An 18787-nucleotide genomic window follows, 5' to 3' on the forward strand; every position below is an offset into this window, starting at 1 on the left:
TTGGTGAAGAAAAAGAAGCTAAATAAGAGTTGAAAACTTCTGTCTCCTCCCCATCATCTGTTTCCATTCATTGTATCTATCCTGAAGAGATAACGATAATGATGATGTCCCTCATCATCATTTTGCCTTCATTTTATCAATCTTCATTAAATATACTCCATCCTCAGACGAGAGCCCAGTACATCTATGTTTTAAACCATAACCCAGAAATCTAAATCCAATTCTTATGTACCATCTTCTGGAATAGCTGTTCATTTGAAAAGTGACCTTTCTCTTTTAAAGTCCTTACTTTTTGTTAGTAGCACTGAGAGAAACACTTCCTAAGTGATTAAAGTCATCAATTTCTTGCCTAGAACTGTATAACCCCCAGCAATGATTTCCAGGTTCTTTATGGCAACATCATTTCTTCCTAAGTGAATCATCTCACCAGGATTGTATTCATCAGATTCCATAGTAATGTCCTAGATATATGTCGCAGAAAGAGAGCAAAACTCTCTGATATTTATCAGATTGACAAATAGCTACTTTCATACCTCTTAGAAGGGAGTTATTACATACCACTACACATCTCTTCTCCTGACGATTATCTCTGCATGTCTCTTTTTTAAAATAAAATTTATTTTATTTTTCAAATGAAAATCTGACTTCTCTCCCTACCACCTCCCCTTCTCCACCATTCGGCAGCACATATACTAAAATTAGAATGATACAGAGAAGATTAGCATGGCCCCTGTGCAAGGATGACATGCAAATTCATGATGTGTTCCATATTTGGAGGGAGAGAGGGAGAAAAAATTTGAAACTCAAAATCTTATTAAAACAAATGCTGAAAACTTTCTTTACATTTAACTGGAAAAAATAAGATTAAAGTTTTTAAAAAGAAATTAAGAAAATAGAATCTCTTAATAGCATGTGTATGTATAGTCAAGTAAAACAAATTCCTCATGTCAAAAAAATAAAGTCTCAGTCTGTACTTGAGTCCATCACCTCTCTCTCAGGAAATAGTTAGCATATTCATTATGAGTCATCAAGAACCATAGATGGTCATTGTGTTGATCAAAGTTCCTAAGTCTTTCAAAGTTGTTTGTCTTTACAACATTGTTGTTATTGTATAAATTGTTCTCCTAGTCTACTCACCTCACTCTGCATCAATTCATATAAATTTTCCCAGATTTCTCTGAAACTGTTTCTTACAATACAATATAATTCCATCACATTTATACACTATAACTTGTTCAGTCATTTCCCCAATTTACAGACAATCCCTTGGTTTCTAATTCTATGCCGTCACAAAGAGAACTTCTTATAATTATTTTCACATGTTGATCTCTTTGGGGAATAGACCTAGTAGTTGTCAAAGGGTATGTGAAGTTTAATATTCTTCAAACCTTTTTTCCTTCTAGCATCTGGTAGTATGTTAAATTCTTCAGAAGAGTCTCATTCCTATTACATTTCTCCAGATAGCCTTCTTCCTGTCCTTCATTTTGTCACATTTTTTCACTCCATATCCTCCAAGCACAGGTTAAGATTCTACTTTTGAGAGTAGAGAGCCCTTTTTACCTTCTCTCATGGGGAGACTAAATTATATTTAGGTTTTCTTAGTGCTGGCAGAAACACAAATGTAATGCATTCTCTGCAGATCACTGCAAAATGCAAAGGCTGTAGTCCTCTGTTATTCTTTTCAGGAGTTCCTGTGACCAAGCCACACAAGCTCTTATTAATGATTCCAAAGGATATGGGAAGACTTTGAGGCATATAATGGAAAAAATAAAAACCACAGATCTCAGGCCAGAAGAGGCAGCCAAATACAGAAAGACAATTTCAGATAGCATGATTTCTTCTCTGTCTGCACTGAGATACACTTATCCCTTCTACATCACACCTTTTCCCTTCATGGTCTTGATATATCATAGGTTGGCATAAGAAATTAAAAGAGAATTTTGGGAGAGTTTTGTGGAAGCCACAGATGATACACAAAGGCCAGCAGATGACACAGAATCCATGACCAAATACTTAACCCAAATTTTACAATAAGGTACTGTAAACACCCCATAAAAGAAAAAGAAAAAAATCAGACTTCTCTGCTATAGAGGACCAAAAAATTTTACATGGATTTTCCAGATCATGGGGAGATGCCACATCCCTAATCCTCTTGTTGTAGAAGGGATAACTGTACTGACTAGAGAAAACGTCTATCTGCATCTGTGTTTGTAAACACACTGAGATGATAGCCAACTAGAGATATCTAACTGGGTCTGCACTGAGAAAAATGAGCAAAGCAAATATATGTCTGGGTCTTCCCTGAGGCATTAACCAGAGCAAACATCTGTCTGTGCCTATGTCTACCTTCAAATATTAAGGAGGCATTATGGTACAGTAGGGAAAATTGTCCCTGAAATTAAAAGACCTGGGTCCAAATTCTGACTCTGCCACATCATATCTATGTGACTTTGGGCAAATCACTTTACCTTCCCTGAGCCTCAGTTTCCTCATCTGTAAAATAAGGGGTAGGTCCAGATGGTCTCCGGAGTCCCTTCCAGCTCTAGATCTATAATCCTAAGATCTGTAATTATCTCTGTCTGCATACGATCAGAACAAATATCTGCATCTAGATTGAGATCCTGACCACAGCAATTATCTGTGTCTGAACTGAGAGAGACCCTGACCACAGAAAACCATGTCCATGCCTGAATCCTCCTGGAGACACTTATCAGGGCAAATATCTGACTCTGTCTAGACAGGTCATCTTTCTGTGACTTTGACTGTGTCTGAACTGAAATATTGACCAGATCAAACATTTTTCTGTATCTCCACTGTGACACTGACTAGAACAAATGTGTATCTCTGTCTGCATTGAGACCCTGTGCAGAGTGAATGATCCTCATCAAGAAAGGAGGCAGTGTTCTCCCTACCCCCAAATATTTTTCATTCAAATAAATGAGAATTAGCTGCTTTAACTAACCATGACTCAACTTTAGTCTCTGATCTGTGAAAGTCATTCAAATTCAACTAAGTGCCACAAACATCTATTAAGTGCCTACTGTATGCACACCACTATTTGAGGCCTGAAGAAGAAGGCAATACAAGACATGATGATCCCTGCCTTCAAGAAGCTTACAATCCATCTAGGAGGAGGATGGGATTTTAAATAGTTTACTGTAATACAGAATAATACTTAGTGTGTTAGAAAAATACTAAATAAACTTCATGAGGTATACCACCAACTTCATGAGGTACAAGGAGAAAGAGAACGTTACTAACTAGGGAGATAAATGCTTCATGGAAGAGATGATTTTAGTTGGGTTAGAAAGAATGGGTAGGAAATCAACTAGTAGAAAGGATAATGAGGGGACAGCTAAGTGGCGCAGTGGTAAAGCACCGGCCCTGGACTCAGGAGTACCTGAGTTCAAATCTGGCTTCAGACACTTGACACTTACTAGCTGTGTGACCCTGGGCAAGTCACTTAACCCCCATTGCCCCACCAAAAAAAAAAAGAAAGAAAGGATAATGAATTTTCCATGAATAGTGAGCAATATTAGTATTGGAAATTGGACCAGAGCAGTGGTGTCAATCTCACCACCACAGGTTGCATACAACCCCGCAATACTCCATAGTTTTTCCTGAACCAGGTTAAAATATAACTGGGAAATACGTAACAAAATAAATTAAAATACAATAAAATAGAAGTAAGATTACATTTTTTTTGTTTGTTTTTTGTTTTTTGTTTTTTTGCAGGCAATGGGGGTTAAGTGACTTGCCCAGGGTCACACAGCTAGTAAGTGTCAAGTGTCTGAGGCCGGATTTGAACTCAGGTACTCCTGAATTCAGGGCCGGTGCTTTAACCACTGCGCCATCTAGCTGCCCCCAGTAAGATTACATTTTAAAATTAAACCAACATGGGGCAGCTAGGTGGCAGAGTGGATAGAGCACTGGCCCTGGAGTCAGGAGGACCTGCATTCAAATCCAGCCTCAGACACTTACTAGCTGTGTGACCCTGGGCAACTCACTTAACCCCAAGTGCCATAAAAAAAAAACTAAGTTAATATGTGACTCACAGGGATCCTTAGGTACAATTTAGTGGATCCCTTTCTATTTAAGTTTGACACAACTGTCCTAGATGACCTGGAAAGTCTCTCCCAAGTTTCTATTCAAAGCATGGCTGTGCCAATGTATCCAGAGATCTGAGTGTGGAGGAATGATGTGTTCAGGTCCTCACAGATGATCAGCAAAAATATCCAAGTCTCCCAGGATAAAGCCAGGGGATAGATAGAGAGGAATAACATGAGCTTAGAACTAAGGTATTGAGAATATTGAGACTGGCCTGGGAGTTGGTAGATGAAAGCAACAAAGATGGGAACAAGGTGGCATAAATGGATTGGATGGGTTTTAAAGGCTGATTGGTTATGGGAGAATAGAGGTAGAAGAATAATACAGAAATGAGTCTACCTATACTTCCTCCCAATCCTGAGTTGGGGAAGGTGGATAAATATCTTCTAATAAAGAGGATTCTGAAGAATGTGGCATCTGGTGAGGAACCTTAGACCTTAACCTTCAAGTTAAGAAGAAGTGGAAGGAGTATTGCTTGAAAAGTTCAAAGATGTAGGGGAGGTTATTGAAGAGAGAACAAGAGGTCATATGATCATAAATTTAGAGCTAAAAGGGGCCTCCAAAGCCATCAATTCCAACACCCTCATTGTAAAGAGGAGGAACCTGAGCCCCAAGGAAGTTATAAGTGATTTATCTAAGGTCCCACGGGTAATGAGTGACAGAGAAGGGATTCAGACTTAGATACTCTGATTACAAATCTCACATCTTTCTACCATCATACCTTGCTGCTATTCACAAGGAGATGATAGGGTTGGAAGGGTACAGTCACCTTATTCTAGAGCAGAGTTTCTTAAACATTTTCATGACAGAGACACTTTTGGTGGTCTGGTAAAGCCTATAGATGCTTTCTCTGAATGTTTCTTAAATGTATAAATGTATAAAATACATAGGAAAATACATAAGAAAAATAAAGGCTAGTGAAAATAAAGATTTAATTATTCCCATCTAAGTTCACTGACTTCCTGAAATCTAGCCGCATCACCCTTGGGGTCAGTGAACTTCAGGATAAGAACCCCTCATGTAGAAGGATGATGGGTCTGGTCACCATCCCCCAGCGGAATAAGGAATATCTCCTCTCCTAAAGGAATGATGGGGACGTCTGCATGGACACACAGACACACACACATGGAATGGAATAGTAAAAGAGACTAATGAACCAGGTTTGGGGAGGCAGACACTGGGAAGAATTAGGGTTAATCAGAATAGAGATAAGGATTCAGGACAAAGTAGCAAGAATATGCAGTTTGCATATAAGGCAATGAGATTGGATGACCTGAATCGGGGCACTAGCCGTATGGGGGTCCGTTTGGCATCACCCCAAATACCATCAGTCCTGCTTACAGCCCAGTCCTCACAAGTATCATTCAATAAAGTTACTCCTGTGAGAAGACAGACGCCCATCCCCATCAACTGCCAATCATCCGTCATGCACTGGGTAGGCAGGCCAATCTAGCTAAACAGTAAGGCACCTGAGGAAGAAACAGAAGACAACATCAAACCACCACCACCTCCTTAACCACCATCACCCTTCAGACCCTCTTGGAGATAGGCCAAGACCCTGAACCCAAGAGCCTTTGGAATAGCTTCCAGCCCAGTGCCCACAGGTACAGGCCTAGGAAGCAATTCCTTCGGAGATATAGCTGGAGCAGCTATATCAGATGCTACAGTCACAGCTACCAAAGACCCAGAAAAGAAACTTGTCACCAAAGTCCTTGGCTCCGTCAAGTGATTCAGCATCAGAATCTGATATGATTTTATTAATGGAAATGACATTTGGGAAGAGGTATTACCATATGCTTTACTGCTGCTCCCTAAGGACCATGGGATTGTTCCATCTGACTTGCAGCTAAAACTTTCTCTAAGTATTGTGACCCGCATCAGAATGTAAGCATCTTAAGGGAGGGACTTTTCTTTTTCTATGTGTGACCTCAGGGCTTAGCACAGTGCTTTTCTATAGTGAGCCCTTCATAAATGCTTTCTTTTCCCCATTCAAGTTGTAGAGTTTTAGGTGGATGCAAGATGCTGGTATTTGGGGCGGCTAGATAGCACAGTGGATAAAGTACTGGCCCTGGATTCAGGAGGACCTGAGTTCAAATCCCACCTCAGACACTTGACACTTACTAGCTGTGTGACCCTGGGCAAGTCACTTAACCCCCATTGCCCCGCAAAAAAAAAAAAAAAAAGATACTGGTATTTGGGGGGGGGGGGTCCCTGCAGGACATATTAGCCTGAGCAGATTCATGCCCCCATTGGATGGCTAAAAGATCACAACTCCAGAGCTGGAAAAGACCTCAGAGGCCACTGAGCCCAACCTCCTCATTTTACCGATGTGGAAACCATAAAATCATCTATTTAATATTTAAGTTCCTCCATACCTCCCCCATACATACACGCACACGCGCACACACACACACAACTTTTCAGAACTTTTCAGTCTTTTTACAAACAACGATCTACCCACAGATTCCTTGATCCAGGATGGCTAACCTACTTGGCTCTTCCTCATATGAGACATTTCATCTTCTGACTCCTGGCATTTTCACTGATTGTCCCTCATGCTAGGAGTAGCTAGGTGGTGCAGTGGATAGAGCAAATGGCCATGAAGTTGGGGGGACCTGAGTTCAAATATCATCTCAGACACTTCCTAGCTGTGTGACCCTGGGCAAGTCACCCTACCCCAATTGCCATAAACATCTGGGGCTTTTTCCAGTCATCCAGATATATATCTTGCTAATGGACCCAGATGGCTCTGGAAGAGAGAGTGAGGTTGGTGACCTTGCACAGCCCTCCCTCACTTAAATCCAATTCAGTGAAAGCTATGATATCACTCTAATGTTATGGTCCTCTTCAAGAATGAAGGACAAAGGGGCAGCTAAGTGGTGCAGTGGATAAAGCACCAGCCCTGGATTCAGAAGGACCTGAGTTCAAATCCCACCTCAGACACTTGACACTTACTAGCTGTGTGACCCTGGGCAAGTCACTTAATCCTCATTGCCCTGCAAAAACAAACAAACAAACAAACAAACAAGAATGGAAGACAAACAACCCTCATGTTAGAAATGCTCACCCTCATAATCTATGCTGCCTAAATCCCCTGGCTTCCTTCAAGTTCCAGCTAAAGTCTCACTTTTTATAGGAAACCTTTCCCAATCTCCCTAAATGCCAATGCCTTCCCGCTATTGGTTACTTCCAATTTTTTCTACATATAGTTTGTATATAATTATTTATTTTGTCTCCCTACCCCACCTCCCACTCCAGTTAGGTTGTGAGCTCTTTAAGAGCAGGGACTATATTTTGCCTTTTCTTTCTTTTATCCCCTAGATTTAGCATAATACTTGGAACATAGTAGGCACTTAATATTTGTTGACTGACTGACTGACTGGCCTAAACTCTTGAGATGGAATGGTAAGGCCTAGAGTTAGGCTGTAAGAGACATCAATCTAAGTCTGGTTACTGACACATCTGAATTCTACAGCTTCCTCCTATTCCACCTCAAAAAAACGAGCTATGATCAAAGGAGATGGGGAAATCAACCAAGAACTGGCAAGCAACCTGTTTTCCAGTTAACCAAAGGACATCCATGTCCTCAGGGAACCCCAGGGCCAGAACGACGACTCAGGGCAGCCCCTTCCCACAAAGCTAGCCTTAACAGGAAGGCTATAAGGAGACATACCCTAAAGCAACTTTAGCAACTATGGATTCACATTTAAGGGTATGGAAGACCCAGACTGAATTTTACTGGAGCACCACACCAACTGATGAGGATACTATTGGTGTCATAGTGGTCTCATGAAACTCCCAGGACCATCTCTGTAGCTCTGGCTACAATCAGCCTTCATTGTTTCTAATAATGAGAATACTGATCAAAAGGTGGCAAGTGAGGCAACTAGGTGATGCAGTGGATAGAGCACCAGTCCTGGAGTCAGGAGGACCTAAGTTCAAATCTGGGCTCAGACACTTGACACTTACTAGCTATGTGACCCTGAGCAAGTCACTTAACCCCAATTGCCTCACCAAAAAAAAAGGCAGCAAGAAGGTACACATTGCTTGTTACATGTTTATTACATGCATAATATTGTCAATTACACAGATAATTATGTTTGTCACATGCAGGATCCTTTCTCACAGCTCCTGGGTTTTCCATTCTGTTCCCACCATGAACACAACAAAAGCTTTACTGCTGTGTTGAGGCATTGCAGTACACTGGAAAGAACACTCTCTATACCCTTTGACCCAGAGATACCACAGCTAGGTATATAACCCGAGGAGGTGAAGGACAAAAAGAAAGGTCCCAAATATATACCAAAATATTACAGCGATACTTTGGGGGTAGCAAAGACCTACACAGTGCCCATTGCTTGGAGAATAGATAAACAGATTTTGGCAAATGAATATAAAGGAATACCATTATTCCATAAGAAACAACAAATTTGAAGAATTCAGAGAAACATGCCAAGACTTTTATGAATTAATGCACAATAAAGCAAGCAGAACCAGAAAATGTACTCAATGATAACATAAGAGGAAACAATAATGTACCAATAAGGAATGCTGTATATTTATAATGACCATGATTGGCTCCATAGAAGAAATAATGAGGCTATTTACTTCCTTCCTTTCATTAGAGAAGGGAGGGAATATTGTTGTGGAATGTCACAGATACTGTCAGATGCCTATGATATGTCAGCTAAATCATAGGATCATAGATTCAGAGCTGAAGGGACCTTAGAGGCCATCTAGTTCAAACTCTACCATTTTGCAGATGAGAAAACTGAGGCACAGAAAAGTTCTGTCTTTCAACTAGTATCTGAGATGGGATTTGAATTCAGTTCTTCTTGAACCATTACACTTCTAGCTCTTTGAGGGCAAGGGCTGTCTTTTTGGCCTCTTTTTTGTATCCCCAGCACTTAGCACAGTGTCTGGCACATAGTAGGCACTTAATAAACATTTATTGACTGAGTGACTTCAAGACTAGCATCTAATACACTATGCTATGCTGGGGAAAGGAAAGCAGGAAGAGAAGGAAGAAGGAAAGAAAGGAGGAAAAGAAGAAGGGGAAGTAGGGAAGGATGGAGGGAAGGGTAGAAGGGGGGATGGAAGGAAGGAAGAGGAAGGCATTAGTCTTTAGAGTTAGAAGTCCTAGGTTCAAATTCTGGTTCTACCACTTAGTAGTGTCACAGCATGTAAATCATTTCGCTTCCCTTAGTTTTGGTTTCCTCACCTGTAAAATGGGGATAATACTACTACATAAGCTCACAATCTTTGTCATGAGGAAAGTGCTTTGTAAATCTTAAAGCTCAACAGAAATGGGAGCTCTTATTCTTATTACCATGAAGCTACTGCCATGTTAGGAGGTGGCCGATCATTTCCTAAGTTATTGTTCCTTTGGTTAAATCCCCCCATGTGACACAGGGCATCTCCTCACCAAGAAGGGCTGGGGCTATCACTATTTTTTTTCAGTTGATTATCTGGAGGTTTTTGTTTCCTAAATACACACGCTGGAACAGAGGCTTGCAGCTTTTGTAGAGTGGGACAGATGATGGGAATGAAATAAACTGTCATTAATCCAATAGTTCAGCTACAGTGGGAAAAGTGTTGGCAGCTTCACCAACTGTGGATTCACATTAAGGATTATGGAAAGCCCAGCCTGAATTTTATTGGCGCACCACGTCAACCGATGAGGATGCAGTTGGCTCCACAGCGATCTTATGAAGCTCCTAGGACCATCTCTGTAGCTCTGGCTCCAACAGGCCCTCACCACACCCACCCCCTTCCCAATGGCACAGCATCATCAACTTATTTTCTTATTTTGCTCCATTTCTAACACATTCTAGTCATCGGGAGCCCCAGAAATTGGCCCCCAGAGACAACCATAGAGAATCATAAAGCTGAAGAGATAGACATTAATCAGCAGAAAATGAGAGGAAAACATCATCACATTGCACAAGTGGTTCTGTTCCTTCCCAGTCCTTCTCTTTCCTATCACAGAGATATAGGTAAGGCTGTGGCTCCCGATGGCCAGCATCAACCTGACATATTTCAAAATCCAACTCAGACCTAAAAGAGGTCTATTCTTCACCCATCACATTCAGAGAGAAATCCTCGGACGGTGGTCTTAATCAGAGAACAGCGAGACAGTAGGCACTGGCTTTGTTTCTGCCTACAGATTCAAGAACAAGAAAAACACTGAAGCCGCGGGGAGCACTTCAGGGTGTGTAGAGAGTTGCAGCTAACTAATATTAAAGCATTTGGTGTCTTCCTGGAGGTATCCAGGATGGTCCAGAAAGAACAGGATTCTTCATTCTTTGCAGGAATTTAGCAGTACAGCCATACCTCTAGAGGTCCCTTCATCTCCCTGTTCCTCAGTTTCTTCATTTGTAAAATAAGGGGGTTGAACTAGATGGTTTCTGAGGTCCCATCCAGCTCAAGTCAGTCAATCATCTGGCATGTGCCAAAGCACTTTGGTGCAGGGTCATCAGTGCACTGGATAAATTTCTCTTCTTTTGGAGTAAATCATCACCATTTTCCCCCTTGCATTGCTGAGGAAAGAACACTAAGCATTTATGACCCAAGCTTAAAAATATTATAAAAGCCCTTCTATGCCTTGCCAGTAATAATGGACAACATTACTGGTGGGCCTGGACACTGTGGTAAGCCACAGATCAGTCATAGAAGTCTTTAGTGTGTAATGGGTGAGGGGCACACCCTGTGAATGAAAAGGGGCCCAGAAATCAGAAGCATGGGCTCTCTTTCCCCATGCACTAAAAATGTTTGCAAAGGTGTAGCTATAACAAAGCACCAGCAAACACAAAGAAATACCATCAGTTCTTGGGCTGAGAGAAATGGATATGTACCTAGAAAGCATGTTCAAGGCTCCCAGGTGCATTCAGGCTCTTGGGTTCTCCTACCCTGCTGACTGCTGTGCATTCCAGGAAAGTCTTATAACATGGAATCAGGGCAATAGCGAGGCACTCCTTCCTTTCATGGCTGACCCAGCCCTGGGCACAGAGGAGGACTAGAAGTCAGGGCCAAAGGGAGCAATTGCCAACAGCTCCCAAGTGCCAACCCAAAGGCCAGCTAGAATTCTCCCAGAGCTAGCTCGGTTTTGGCACACCCTAGTGATAATTCACCAAGTCTACTCTGCCACCTCATTAATTAGGCTTCAGCCCTTCCATCCAGTTTTCCCCCTCACATCCTCACAACCAAGATCCCAAAGGAGACAAAGGAGGAGAACACAGAGTAGTAGAATGTCAGAATCAGAAAGAACCTTACAGAACATCAAATTCAGCTGCTCTTGATTTACATGGGAGGCAGCATTGGTAAAGGTGAGAAATAAGCCCAGTCTATGGATGCAGAATCGGGCATCCTGTGGCTGCTAGGCCCAGGGAACAGCATCAAAGACAGCAGGTGGGATGACACCCACCACCATTTTGAGCACTTTTCTATCCCAACATCAAGTTTTTCTCTCCAGCCCCAGAAAGGTAAAAAGTCAATAACCAGGTCCTTCACAAGGATGTCTGTAAGATCATGGCTATCCATGTGTCTGTGTGCTCGTGTCTATGCATCCCCATGAGTGTGCTTGGATGGGTGTCTGTGTGTGACTCCACAGGTCTTTGTGTTTGCTATTGTAGGTCTCAAAGTCTCTGTGACTGTGTGAATGTCTTGGTGGGTCTCTATCTACATGTGTGTAAGTGTTTGTGAGAGAGTTTTCATAAGTAGAGTTAAGCCTGAGGGCCAGACGCCCTGCAAAGGCAATATCCTCCCCATTGCTCTTCGATCACCATACCAGGAAGGCATATTTTTGGTCCTGCTGTGACCAATCACAGAAACAGCCCTTATTTTGAGTCTGTTTCCACAGGGACTTCCTCCCCGGGGTTTTCAGCATTCCCCCGGCAGAACTGCTCAGAGGCCACCGCCTCTTGGGGTCACAGTCACAAAGCCATCTGGATGGTATCCAGCCCCACAGCCATAGGTTTTGCCCAACACGAAGTCTGAAAAGAGCCCTGCTACAGAGCTGTTACCTGCGTGAGCTCTGTGTTGGGCGTGGATGGACTTTGGGGGCTGGTGGGCATCATGGGGAGTTCCACGCCTAGTCATGCCGGCCTGGGTGCAGTTTCTGAAGTCTTGCAGGCAAATGCCACATCCTTGGCAATGCTCCGCACACGGTCGGACACCTGCAGCTCCCGGCGTAGAGAGGATGCACAGCAGAACTTACGAAAGCAGGCCTTGAAGTTCTCGTCCAGGAAAGCATAGAGGATGGGATTCAGGCCACTGTTGGCATAGCCCAGGACAATGCAGAAGTGCAAAGCAGCCACCGCAGCTTCACTGGCTAGCTGGACTCCCAGACCCTGAGCCAGCACAAACACCTGGACAGGGGTCCAGCACCCCACAAATACAGCTACTACCACCAAGACGAGCCGAGTGATACGCCGCAGGTTACGGTCCTTCTCCCTTGAGCCGGAGAGTACCCGGACACTGCGGAGCCTGCGGATCATGAGGCTGTAACAGGCTGAGATAATGAGGACAGGGATCACAAAAGAGAAGAGGAACACGCAGACCCCAAACACAGGGCCCCAGTAATCCTCAGGGGCGGGGATCTCCACCAGGCACTCGATCTCTGTCAAGAGAAAGAAAACAAGCATGGGGACCAACTTGGCCACAGCTTCCTTGGGCACTGGGCCCATCCCACAGGGGAGGTTCCCAGCTGGAGCTGGGTCACTAGACCTGCCCTGGATCTCCAATTCTCCCCACTCTCAGGCTAGGTCCCATCTGGAGCCCCACCCCTACAAGGGAATGTAAAGGCTGTGTCTGCCCTCTCTCAAAGTTGCATTGGGTCTGGTCACTTTCCCACAGAAGAATGAAGGATCTATTTGGGTCTGGCTTCCCCCATGGCATAGGATCATATAGTTGGAAGTGACCTTAGAAGTCATCTGGTCCAACGCCTTCATTTAACAGGTGACAAAACTGAGACCCAGAGAGCTTAAATGACTTATGGGATCATAGATTTCAAGCTGGGAGGGATCCTAGGAGCCACTGACTAGAAAGCCCTCCATTTTGCAGACAAGAAAACTGAGGCACAGAAAGGTTAATTCATCTTCCCAATCTCATAGAAGTAGTGTCTGAGGCAGGATTTGAACCCTTTCTGACTACAAGTCCAATGCCCCACTCATTATATCATGATCACAGTAAGTAGTTGGGGTAAGATTCAAGCCCAAGTCCTCTGACTACAAATTGAGCACTGTTTCCATGGTCCCACACTTCCTCCTACAGTGGGACAATGCATCTGGATGGGTATGATCAATTTCCTCTAAAGCAGAGATTCTTCTGTTTCTTTCTCTTTTTTTAAGTTTTTTTGGTGAGGCAATTGGGGTTAAGTGACTTGCCCAGAGTCACACAACTAGTAAGTGTTAAGTGTCTGAGGCCGAATTTGAACTCAGGTCCTCCTGACTCCAGAGCTGATGTTCTATCCACTACACCACCTAGCTGCCCCTAAAGCAGAGATTCTTAACCCTCGAGTCCACCACAAAGAAGTCTGTAGAAAGATTTCAAGGGGTCCATTGTAATTGGAAGAGAAAGAAATACGTCTTTATTTTTACTAACCTCTAACTGAAATTTAGTATTTCCTTCAGTTATGATTTTTTTTTAAAGCATTATTCTGGGGCAGCTAAGTAGAGCAGTGGATAGAGCACTGACCCTGGAGTCAGGAGGACCCAAGTTCAAATCTGGCTTCAGACACTTGACACTAGCCTCACCAAAAAAAAAAAAAAACACATTATTCTAAGAAAGAGTTTATAGGTTTTACCAGGCTACCAATATATCCATGATACAAAAGAAGGTTAAGAACCCCTGCTCTTGAGGCATGATAGGTCTGGTCTCCTTTCCCAGTGGGATAACAGCTCTGCATGGGTCTGTCATCCCCAGAGAGATGATAGGTGTGGGCACCCTTCCCCAGAGGAATGATGAGTTTGCCCTCACTTGCCCACCACCACTACAACCATCACTTCATACACATGCATGCACTGACCGTCATCATCCATCTGGGCTGAGCCCATGACTGTGACAGGAACACCAATGAGAGAAGCCAGGGCCCAGATGCCAACATTGACAGCCTTGGCCTTGTTGGGTGTGCGGATGTCCAAGGCCCGGACTGGATGGCAGATAGCAATGTAGCGGTCCACACTCATGGCAGTCAGAGTGAAGGTGCTAGTGAACATGTTGTAGTAGTCTATGGCAATGACCGTCTTGCACAGTGCATTTCCAAATGGCCAGTATCCCAGGAAGACATCAGTGCCCTGAAAGGGCAGAGTCAACAGGACCAGAGCATCTGCCAGTGCCAAGTTAAAGATGTAAATATTTGTTGCTGTCTTCATCTTTGTGTGTCTATGGTGGGTGTAGAGGAGAGAGAAATAGGGAAAATTTTTAAGTTCATGATAATGACCATCAGACTTTTCAGATTCCCTTAGAGACCACAAGGGGAAGCGGTAGGTGAAGGAGGGCAGAGAACAGTAACCTGAGGGGTCAATTACTCAATTACCTGAGGGGTCAAATACTCAATTACCTGAGGGGTCAATTACTCAATGTGCCCCCAGAGAAGGGATCCAGCCAGTTCAAGGGTACAAAGACCTAAGCTTTCCCATCATAGTCTTTACTCCAAAGTGAAAAATACTACACATGTATGTGATATTTGAAAACTGAGTAGATGACTAATTATCCCCATTGCTTGATACCCCTTCTAGACTCTAATGATAATGCTGTGGTTTCCAGAGACTTAAGTTTCCAAGGTCACTTGGATGATTGGCATAAGGCTTTTCCATCTTGGCCCAGACTTAGTGATGGCAACATTGGTGATGTTGACAACAGAGATGATGATAATGATGATGGTGGTACAGGTGATAATTCAGGCAATGAAAGTAATAGAGATAATGACTGTGATGGATGAAAGTGTCAGAGATGGCAATACAGTGGTGACAGTGGAGGTGATGGCAGAGGTAGGAATGGCAGCTATGGTGATGGTGGTAGTCATGGTGACAGCAGCAGGAATGGTGGTGATAGTATTGGTGAGATGGAGATGGCAGTGAAGATGGTAGCCATGGTGATGGTGATGGCAGAGATAATTACAGTAGTAATAGTGGTGGGGATGAGGCGGCGGATGGTGAGGAATATTAATTATGTGTCCTTTGCTATTTTAGCTTTACTGTCTTGAGCAGGTTGTCATGTTAACTGAGCATGGGACCCAGAACAGGATGCTTTCCTGGCCCTCTCAATCCTTGTGCATTGATGTCTCTGGAGAGCTTTTCACCTTTCCTGTCTATTTAAATCCAGGATGTAGGTTTGGGGTTTTTTTCCATCCCAACACTGAGAGAGGATGAAAAAGATAAAAATAGCAGCCTTAGTCTCTAAAATGCTTCACTGTGGCTCCCTTTCCCAGGAGGACTCCAGGCTGGCCTGTCCAAATGATGTCATCAGTGAAGGACATCTAGGACAGGTGGGGTCCACGTCTGGTGGTTGCGAAGCATAGCAGAAGGAGCACTGGCTTTGGAGTCAGAGGCCATGGGTTCAAATTCCAGCTCTACAACTTATTACCTCTGTGACCTTAGGCAAGTCACTTTGCCTCTTGGGCTTCAGTTTCCCTTTCTGTAAAATGAGGTTGGACTTGATGATATATGACCCTTCTAGCTCTAAAACTATTTATACTCTGATAATCAACCTAGACTAGACTCAGCATTGAAAGAGATTTCAGAGATCATGTAGTTGATCTAACCACAAGTTAGAGACTAGAGTGAGTCTGTGTGTCTACCACACTGCTCATCATTGTCATCAGTCATCACAACTCTCATTTCTATAGTACTTTTAGAATTAGGATACTTTCCCCACCAACTACTGTTATCCACATTTTATATATTAGTTACTTATATTTTTATATTACTTACTAACCTATAGCTAAGTAAGGGTAAATCCCCTGCCCAAGGTAATATAACTAGTATTGGAGATACGATTTGAACTCAGGTCTGACTCTATAGGCTCAGAACTCTTTGATACATAACTTTTTTTTGCACCTATGACACTGCACCAAAGGTTCAAAGATGCCTTCTCAAAGAAGGCAAGCCAATAATTCCAACTCGCAGATTTTCTATGCCCTCTGTCCTTTTAATCAATCCAATCTCCTCACTGTCAGCTTAATATCAAGATCAGTCCTGCCTACACACCTTTGCTCATGTTCTCCTCACATAAAACAATTACCTTTCCTCTATCTTTTCTATTTCTACCGTATTCTATCTATCCTTTAAGGCATAATTCAAACCACAGTTCACTAAGCAATACACACTGTGGCCCTGTTTCCTATGTATTCATGTTGTCCTCCTAGTCAGACTTACTTCCATGGATATATATACCTTCTTATCTCATCTACAATGGCAAACACAGGTGAGGGCACATAGGTGGGCTGAATAAATCTGTGTTGAATTAAACTGTCTTGATGAAAAACTAGAGATCAGGCAGAGGAGGAATGTACAACAGAGGAGGGGTTTTTTTTTTGGGGGGGGGAAGTGAGGAGAAATATCCATGCCCAAGCCCTAGCACCCCTCCCCCAAAACTGAGCTCCAAGGTCTGGCCTTAGGAGAGGGCACCATCCATTTCCACTGGGAGATGGCTGGCCCTAAATTCCTGACACTAGGGTCAGACAATCCCCCTCCCTCTCCACAAAAACACTGATCCCTCTAACTAGGCAGGCCTCAAGTGGACCAGGACTTGCTGAAGCCTAAAGCCCACAGGCATGTCTTCCAGCGAGGCCCACAGTGTCCTGTCCCCTCAGGGGTCCCAGTGGCCAGTTTTCTCAGAGGACCTCAAACCCATACCTCCTTTCTCATTCCATTCCTGAGGCATTCCAGAGACTTGGGCCACAGCTTCCCCCTAGGGCATCAATAGGGCAGATTATACCAAGGAAATATATTGGTCCCTATAAAGAGCCCTACTCTTCATCACCTTTAATTGCTACCAAGAGCTGCAGGAAACTGGCAATGCCAGCTCCAGTGCCATAGCAGTTGTCCAGATCAGCAGGGTACTGGGAGGTCTCAAAGTAGGAGCAGATGCATACCTGATTATGACATGTTAAGAAGGACTCAGAGCCCACCTACCTGATGATGACATACATGACAAGGCAGTTCCCCAGCAGACCCCCTATAAACACAGCCAGGTAGACGACCACAATGGTGACCTTGAGGCCGATGGGCAGAAAGGTGTCCTGGCTCACATTGAGCAGCAGGTGAGGAGGTAATTGGCTCCCATTTGGGAGGGAGAAGTTGTTGAACAGGCGATTTCCATAGAAATCCTCCCAGAATGGGGCCAGGAAGAGGGGTTCCATGGTGCTCTCTCCACCCACTTGCCCCAAGCTGGCCCTGAGAAACCAAGGAAAGAGGGAGAGAAATGTGACTAGCGCCAGAGCTTCCCCTGCAAACCACCTCTCCAAGCCCTCCCCGCAACACACACACACACACACACACACACACACACACACACACACACACACCCCTTCCTCACTTCACCAGGCTACCTAACAACAGTGAGAGGTGACATGCTTACATACACTCTGACAGGCATGTGTGGACACAGATACATACAGAGGGATACCTGGCTACAACCCGGGGAGACACGCAGACACTAGACACACGTACACAGAAACGCACACACAGTAACTGCTCATTGGGGCGGATTCTAACCTAGGAATGTGCCTCTCCTGAGCCCCCCACCCCTGCATTCCTTTCGTCCTTACCTTCCCCCCCGCCCCAACTCTACACACACAGGGAAGAAATCCCCGATCCTGCTTGTCCCCAGTGCCTCAAAACACACAACGAACATCTCCCAGCTACCCCCACCCCGGGGCCAAGCCCCGATCCTGCGACACCCAGAGCTACCCGGCTGCCCAGCTGCCCCAACTTCTCACCCTGGGAGCAAACCCCCAGAGGGCTCAGATCCAGAAACGCCCTTCCCCCAGGACAGGCAAACGTAAGTCAAGAGTCAAAGCCAAAAAAAAAAAAAAAAAAAACCACAATGGGGGGGGGGGCAGGAGAGGCAGCTTTAGGAAAGGAGAAGAAACGAAGGACAAACAGACAAGAGGAATAAGGGAAAGGAGGGGGCGGGGGTCAGGAGGCAGGGCGGGGAAGAACTGTCCCGGCTGGGGATGGGTCCCCCGCCCGCAGCCAGCGCTTTCCTCCACCGGGCTGGGCCAATTCCCAGCGCTGCCGCTCTGCAGACGTCTCAGAGAGCTCCTAGCCAACTGCACCCGTAGAGAAGAAGAGAGGAAAGGAGGGGAGAGGAAGAGAGGAGTGGAGAAAAGGGGAGGGGAGAGGAGGGAGGAGAGGAAAGGAGCAGAAGGGGAAGGGAGGGGGCAGGCGCAGGAGGTTTACGGGAGAACTGGTCCAGGAGGGGGAGGGGCGATTCGGGCAGGTTTGGGGAAGAGGGAGGAGGGAGGGGCAGAACTGGGGGGGGGGGGGGGTGCCTGAGCCTAGGTTTATACCGAGTGTACCTATAGACGCGCACAGACACACACACATACACGGATGTAAGTTGAACACAGACAGGTCCCTACAGAGGTTCTAGATGAACGCCTATTTTCCCACGATTGCCCAACCAGACACTAATTAGCATCCAGATAGAAAGGGGAAAGTGACCCAAAGGGGGGGGG

At 44.5% G+C, this 18787-nt stretch overlaps 1 protein-coding gene and 1 non-coding gene across 3 annotated transcripts; one reads left to right on the forward strand and one right to left on the reverse strand.

Annotated features, from left to right (window-relative positions):
* Positions 1-665: 665 nt before the first annotated feature.
* Positions 666-775, forward strand: LOC122744906. The gene has a single exon (XR_006355240.1). It is a non-coding gene; the product is annotated as a U6 spliceosomal RNA (small nuclear RNA).
* An 8171-nt stretch (positions 776-8946) lies between these two features.
* On the reverse strand, positions 8947-18417 carry OPRL1 (opioid related nociceptin receptor 1). 2 transcript variants are annotated; one of them, XM_043988823.1, is made up of 4 exons: positions 18047-18417; positions 17241-17501; positions 14132-14487; positions 8947-12724 (listed from the first exon to the last, which is right to left on the reverse strand). In XM_043988823.1, exons 2-4 carry the CDS (start codon positions 17465-17467, stop codon positions 12201-12203), a joined length of 1107 nt encoding a protein of 368 aa, XP_043844758.1. In that variant the 5' UTR covers positions 17468-17501; positions 18047-18417; the 3' UTR covers positions 8947-12200. The 2 variants fall into 2 exon arrangements, with proteins under 2 accessions (XP_043844758.1, XP_043844759.1); XM_043988824.1 differs by lacking the exon at positions 18047-18417 and having other exon boundaries at positions 17241-18010.
* Positions 18418-18787: the final 370 nt, after the last annotated feature.

Source organism: Dromiciops gliroides, chromosome 2 (genome assembly GCF_019393635.1).
Source record: "Dromiciops gliroides isolate mDroGli1 chromosome 2, mDroGli1.pri, whole genome shotgun sequence".
Lineage (NCBI taxonomy): Eukaryota > Metazoa > Chordata > Mammalia > Microbiotheria > Microbiotheriidae > Dromiciops > Dromiciops gliroides.

Excerpts from the sequence above, each read along its gene's own strand:
- OPRL1 (XM_043988823.1), bottom strand. The coding sequence starts at position 17,467 with ATGGAACCCCTCTTCCTGGCCCCATTCTGGGAGGATTTCTATGGAAAT. Across the intron at positions 14,488-17,240 it reads GTCATGTATGTCATCATCAG|ACACACAAAGATGAAGACAG; the intron begins GTAGGTGGGCTC and ends CACCCACCATAG. Across the intron at positions 12,725-14,131 it reads AGCCCAGATGGATGATGACG|AGATCGAGTGCCTGGTGGAG; the intron begins GTCAGTGCATGC and ends TTCTCTTGACAG.